Source organism: Ochotona curzoniae, unplaced genomic scaffold (genome assembly GCF_017591425.1).
Source record: "Ochotona curzoniae isolate NIBS_2020 unplaced genomic scaffold, NIBS_Ocur_1.0 scaffold_2453, whole genome shotgun sequence".
Classification (NCBI taxonomy): domain Eukaryota; kingdom Metazoa; phylum Chordata; class Mammalia; order Lagomorpha; family Ochotonidae; genus Ochotona; species Ochotona curzoniae.
Window position 1 is genome coordinate 7,737,155 of NW_024467094.1, and position 5,878 is coordinate 7,743,032.

The 5,878-nt window shown below is 60.1% G+C and overlaps 1 protein-coding gene across 1 annotated transcript; it reads right to left on the bottom strand.

The window, feature by feature from the left end:
• FGF11 (fibroblast growth factor 11) lies at nucleotides 1-3,986 on the bottom strand. Its single transcript, XM_041000877.1, has 5 exons — nucleotides 3,794-3,986; nucleotides 2,011-2,121; nucleotides 1,736-1,839; nucleotides 311-509; nucleotides 1-71 (listed from the first exon to the last, which is right to left on the bottom strand). The coding sequence occupies exons 1-5, from the start codon at nucleotides 3,984-3,986 to the stop codon at nucleotides 1-3; spliced, it is 678 nt and encodes a 225-aa protein (XP_040856811.1).
• Nucleotides 3,987-5,878: the final 1,892 nt, after the last annotated feature.

Consider the following 5,878-nt stretch of genomic DNA (forward strand, 5'->3'; position numbering starts at 1 on the left):
TCAGGGGGCAGGTGGACTGGAAGGGGACGTCTCGGGCACACTGTGGAGAGAAGGCTCCCGGTACATGGCCACTGTGAAGGACAGAGAAACAGAGAGAGGCAGGTCAGGCCCAGAGAGAGCCCAACAGGGCCAGTACCCCCACACAGCTCCCTTCTTCTACTTGCCCTCAGAGGGGCCCCTGACCCACAGGAAGAGAGCTCGAAGGCTACAGGTCCTCTTAACAATGGTAAGCTTAGCTGAGCATCACCCCACGTCTGTGTCAAGGTCAACACTCGTCCAGGTGACGCAGTTCCCTGGAGGCCAGACCCACCTTCCAGTAGCTTGGGCACAAAGTGGGCAGCCGCCTTTGTCTTCTTGACTCTGTTTCCCTTCATGACCCGGCCCTCCTTGTCCAGGCCCAGGTACCAGGCACGGCCAGATCGACGCTGGCGGTAGAGGGCAGAGGCATACAGGACGTAGTAGTTCTCAAAGACACACTCTTTAAAGCGACACTCCGCTGTGAAATGTGGCTGCGGGAGACAGAGACCCACGGGAAGACACAAGGACACATCATGGGACAGAAGGAAGCCCTCGAATAGAACAACCCAGGAGAGAATCTAGTATATTCTGGAAAGAGAAGAACAACTACTGAGTCCAAGCAGAAAGTGGGGATAAAGGGAAAATACAGACTAGCCTAGTAGGACCCTGGGGGTTAAAAACAAATGAAAACAACAACAACAAAAACCCTAGACTTCCGGGGCAGGCATTTGGCTTAAGTCACCACTCAGGACACAGGCATCTCATATCAAAGTGCTCATGTAAGGTTCTGGCTCTTCAATCTAGCTTCCTGTTAATTCCCACTCTGAGAGACAGCAGGTAACGGCTCATGTACTTGGCTGCTGGCCATCCTGGGGGAGACCCACACTGAGTTCCAGTCTCCTGACCTCAGCCTGGCCCAGCTCTGGCTGCCGCAGGCATCCGGAGCGTGAACGAGCAGATGGAAGAGCTCCCTGTGTCTGTCTCTCTGTCTTTTAAATAAAATGAAAATAAAGTTTTAAAAGAACCACACTTCTGGAAGCCCTAAAAGAAAGTTCTCCCCCCTCTTTTTTTTTTTTTTTTAAGTACAACAAAAACATGTTTATTTATTTGAAAGACAGAGTGTCAGAGAGATTGACAAGCACAGGGAGATTTTTCCATCTGCTGGTTCACTTCTCAAATGGCCGCAACAGCTGGGGCTGGGCCAGGCTGAAGCCAGGAATCTAGAACTCCACCTGGGTCTCTCCTACAGGCGGCAGAGGCCCAAGCACTTGGGTCCTTCTCTGCCTTCCCAGGCACATCAGTGGGGAATTGGATTGGAAGGGAAGCAGCTGGGATTCGAACTGGCATTCACATGGGATGGCGACAGCATCACAAGCAGCGCATTAATGCGCTGCCCCTCAACTCCAGCCTAAGATCTCTTCTTTCCTCTGTGGATCTCTCACTGTCCCTGCCTCTGTGGAAGTGAGCAATAACAAAGTTTGGAGGATGATGAGAAGGGGCGGGGGGTTACAGGCCTGAAAGAATGGGACCCTCGATGAGCTGGGGAGTATTTAGGAGGGTGTTGTCTGGAGAGCAGGGATGGGAGTGGGAAGGGCAGTAATGACATCAGCAGAAGACTCCAGACTCCAGAGCTGCATGTCTGTAGTGGGGGACGGTGATACTTGGGGTGTGTTGGGGGAAGCCCCAGATCCCCAGGGCCCCTCTGTCAGCATCTCACCGAGCTGTAGAGCAGTCCCTCGGCGTTCATGGCCATGTAGTGACCCAGCTTGGCACTCTGGATGGTGACCACTCGGAGCCCCACGGGGATCAGGTTGAAGTGGGCTGACCAGTGGAGAGTGCGTGTCAGTGCTCAGGCCTGTCACTGCACCTGAGCTGCACCCCTCCCCATGCCCTCTCCCACCATGCCACCAAGGGCATGGTTCCCCTTGGCGGTCGGGCCAGGCACGTGCTCCCCGTGTCCCCCCTTCTCCCATGGCTGCCTTGCCCACTCACTGAAGGAACTGGTGTCCTCCGCAGTACCCTGGATGCTCCCGTCAGGATTGGCCTGGAGGTAGAAGCCCTGACGGCAGAACAGTTTGGTGACGATGCCTTTGAGCTGGGGCTCTGGGGGGAGAGACGTTCGTCTTTGGAAAGTACATCTCTGTTCCCAGGAGCATCCATTGCCACGCTTGGCAGGAGCCGGACAGGGCAGCAGAGCCACGGAAGAGAGGGGGTCACGGCCCCAGCACACTCCTCCTGCAAGCAAACTCTCGCCCACCCTTCTCTCTCCGACTCCTGGGGAAGCTGCTCTGTGGGGCCCTCCTGCTTCCTCTAACCTCCGTTTAATTTATTGAAATTTATTTAAATGGCTTAATTCCTACTGTACAGCTCAGCCAGAAGGGGGAGGGGAGAGGAAGGAGGAGGGGAAAAGCTACATCAATTGGCAGAGGACAGAGGGAAGCAGGCAGGCAGCCCTTGAACAGTGCAGTGTGGGCCAAGGTGGAGGTGGGGTCGGGGGGAGAAGTGGCTGGGTGACTACAGGGTAGGGGCTCCCTCCAGTGGGGGCGGGGTGGGACCATGCCTGACACTGACTCAGCACCTGCTGCTGGACCGCTGCTGGCTTGGCGCGGGCCTCGCCTTGGCCACGAGCCTGCCTGTCTGACACTGACCATCAGTCTATCTGTCAGTCTGTCAGTCTGCTGGCTCCGGGGAGCCCAGGTCTCCCTGAGGCTTCAGCCTCTGTTCCTACAGTCAGGTTACCCGCCTGGGCTGGGGGACCATTCAGCACCACCTCCAGGAAACGGGGGAAGGGGGAGACGCCGAGAAGGAGGGGCAGCTTGAGTCACGTGGGCATCGGGTCCCACTCCGAAGGTGGGTGGGCTGCGGACTGTACCACTGTGACCAGCCGGTGGGAGGAGGGAAGAAAGGAGCCAGGGGGCTTCCCCCGGGGTGCCGCGATGGAGTGGGCTGCAGCAGGAGCAGACGGACTCCCCGGCTCCCCGACCTGGACGGGGACCACGCGCTAATCGGCACAAGCCTCCTCCCCCTCCTCGGTTGCTTGCCTCCTGTCTCCCTTGTATATGGTACGACCCCCCATCCCCAATCTCTGTGCCGGTCTTTGGCCGTGAACTGTGCCTGAGTTCTTCCTGGCAAGGTCCCCTGAGCCCATGGAACCCGGTTTTGGAGTCGCACCAGGGGGTTGGAAGAGGAAATGGAGTGGGGTGCCCAGCTCCCCCCGGAGGCGCAGGTTGGGGGGAGGAGGGCGCACCGAGGGGCTGCTGCCTGGCGCGGTGGCTGCAAGGGCATCAAGGGAGAGAGCTGGGGAGATTGGCTCGGAGCCAGGCAAGCTGAAGCGGGAGAACCGGGGCGGGGGCGGCGGAGCCGCAGAAACCCTCGGGGTGACCCAGGCATCCGGAACCCCCCTCCCCGCCCCTCCACTCGGACGGAAAGAATCGCGAGAACCGGCACGTAGGCGGAGGACGGTGGGGGTGGGGACTCCGATGTTTGAGGGGGTGGGGTGGGGTGGGCAGGAGCTGTAAGATTTCGGGGCGCCAGACTCAGCACCCCGCCCCCAAACCTTCGCCTCATCCTTGGAAGCACCGAGAGTCGGGGGTTATGGACAACAGAAAAGGGAAACTGAGGCACGGCCCGGCAGGGACTTTGCGGTCCTGACCCACCCCCTCTTCCACTCCCGGGACTCCCCGCCCCTTTTGCCCGCTGGGGGCCCGGTTATTCTTCAGAGTCACCCCAGCCTCAAGCTCTCTGGCTCCGAGACCCCCGCCCCAGCCGCACTCACCCGGGCCGCGGTCGGGCCGCGCGGGCCGCCCCCCGCACAGTCGCACCTTGGACAGCAGGATGAGCAGCTGCTTCTGACACAGGGACTTGGTGCCGCGGGGACACACGCGCCGCTGCGCCGACACCGGCCGGCTACCCCCGGGCTCGCGGACCTCCCGCTTCTGCCGGATCAGGCTACTGGCCAGCGCCGCCATGGCGCCCCGCGAGGAGACACCCCCAAAACGGCGCGCTCACCAGGGCATGCTCTTCACTCTCTAGCCCCAGCTCGCCGCCCCACCCACTAGACCGGAGGCAAACCCCACACTGTCCTCGCCCTGGCCTCCAGCACCCACCCTGGGGCCTTTATCCTGGCTCCACTCGATCCTGCAGCCTAGAGCGCTACTCCACTGACCTCACCTCGAATGTTGCCCCTGACTGAAAATTCCCCCCTTCCCTCCTCTCTGGTGCCTGGCTCTCTGCTCCCTCAATTCCAAAGCAAGCCCTCCCAGGATGTGTTTTCCGGATCCCCCAGGCACCTCCTCCTTCCCAGCGTGTTTCCGAGTGAGCACCCCTGCCAAATCTACTTTCCCAGGCTAGAAAGTGAGGGTCCCAGCTTTGGGGTTCTCAGCTCGCTGCACAGGACGAACTGTCAATGTCAGAGAGGAGGAGCCCTAGGCTACCCTCTCGATGGAGATGATCTCCCACTTTTTTTTTCTTCGTCTTTACTGAAATCCGCCCCCCAAAATGTCTCAGAAAATCCAGGGTGTCCCAATTCAGTGGGAAGTGTCTCTCAGATGTCCTGGGTGGGCAAGGTCCTTTTTCACCATCACTCCCATTTCTGACAGCACAGGGTTCCAGGCGCCCAGACCCTTTTTTCTTCCACCCCGTTTCCAAGTCACCTCCAAATCCGCCCTTGTTAGTGGATACACCAGGTGGGAGTTTGGAGAGCCATCAGTCACCTGAAAATGAGCATGCCCCCCCTCCTTGGACTGCCCCCTAATTTCCTCCCTGGCAGCTTGGGCTGTATAGATCCCACGCCCTCCAATCTAATTAGCCTCCAAGGGAGGAGTGCACCCACATTGTTGCCAGTCCCCAAATGTGAAGAGCCCCTTTCTTTCCCCGCAAGTCAGAGCTCCTCCCGGGAACTGCCTCCACTACCCCCTCTTCCTTTTCCCGACGCCCCTTCCACCTGTCCTGTCCTGTTGATCCGGCTGATGGACGGTGCTGCCTCCAGCTCCTCTCTCCCAGTCCTCACGCCTGGCTAGGCGTCCCGGGCCCCCGGGGAAAGGAGTGAGGGTGTCTCCGCAAAGCGCCCGGGTCCGGCGAAGTCCGAGTACTGGGCCTGGCGGCTGGACCAGGCGGCGGCAGCGGCTCTGGGAAGCCGAGGCGGCGGCAGCGGCGGCGAGAGCAGCTCCCCCTCCTCGGAGAGCCAGCCCGGGGGCGGGGCAGGGGGCGGAGACGCTGGGAACGAGGGGGGCGCACCCGGGGCGGGCCGAACCAGGGGTTCCTTGGAGGCCAGGCCGCGCGAGTCTGGGTGTTCAGAGGACAGGGGGACCAGGAGGCCTCATCAATGGAATCGCGGATCAGGGAAAGAGGCTGTGCTCTGGAGCGGTGGCATGGCGGCCGCCAGGAGAACAAGGATGGGACCCTACTGCTCCGGCTGGAAGTGTCCGCAGGGACCGGAGAGATGGGGGGTAGTGGGGAGGCCCAGCCGGGGGAGGCTTGGCCTCTTTAATTTCTTCTCTCGTGAACCCAACTGAGCCGTCCCGGGTCTCCATAGTCCCCTTCAGCCTTTGGCATTTTGTTGGCAAATGCATTCCTCTTGCCATCTCCACTGATCCCGAAGATAAAAGACCCAGAGAAGTGGGGAGGGACAGTTTGTAGCGGGGCAGGGATACTGACTGCAAACTTGCGGGGTAGAGGAACTGCAGGACCTGGGGGCGGGGGGGTTGCAGAATGAGATTCCCACGAAGCTTTATAGAAAGGGAACAGTAGACACAGGGCACACTCCAGCTCCCAGTCGAGGGTTAAGCCGCCCCCTCCACGTCCTGCTCCTCGATGGAAAAAAAAGGGAGCCCTTTCCATGCCGCCGGTAGGAACAGATTCT

What these genes read in the sequence shown, in the direction of transcription:
- FGF11 (XM_041000877.1), bottom strand. Translation starts at nt 3,986, where the DNA reads ATGGCGGCGCTGGCCAGTAGCCTGATCCGGCAGAAGCGGGAGGTCCGC. An exon ending in AGGGACTGCTCTACAGCTCG is followed by an intron (nt 510 to 1,735) that starts GTGAGATGCTGA and finishes TGTCTCCCGCAG; the next exon opens with CCACATTTCACAGCGGAGTG. An exon ending in TGTGCCCAAGCTACTGGAAG is followed by an intron (nt 72 to 310) that starts GTGGGTCTGGCC and finishes TGTCCTTCACAG; the next exon opens with TGGCCATGTACCGGGAGCCT.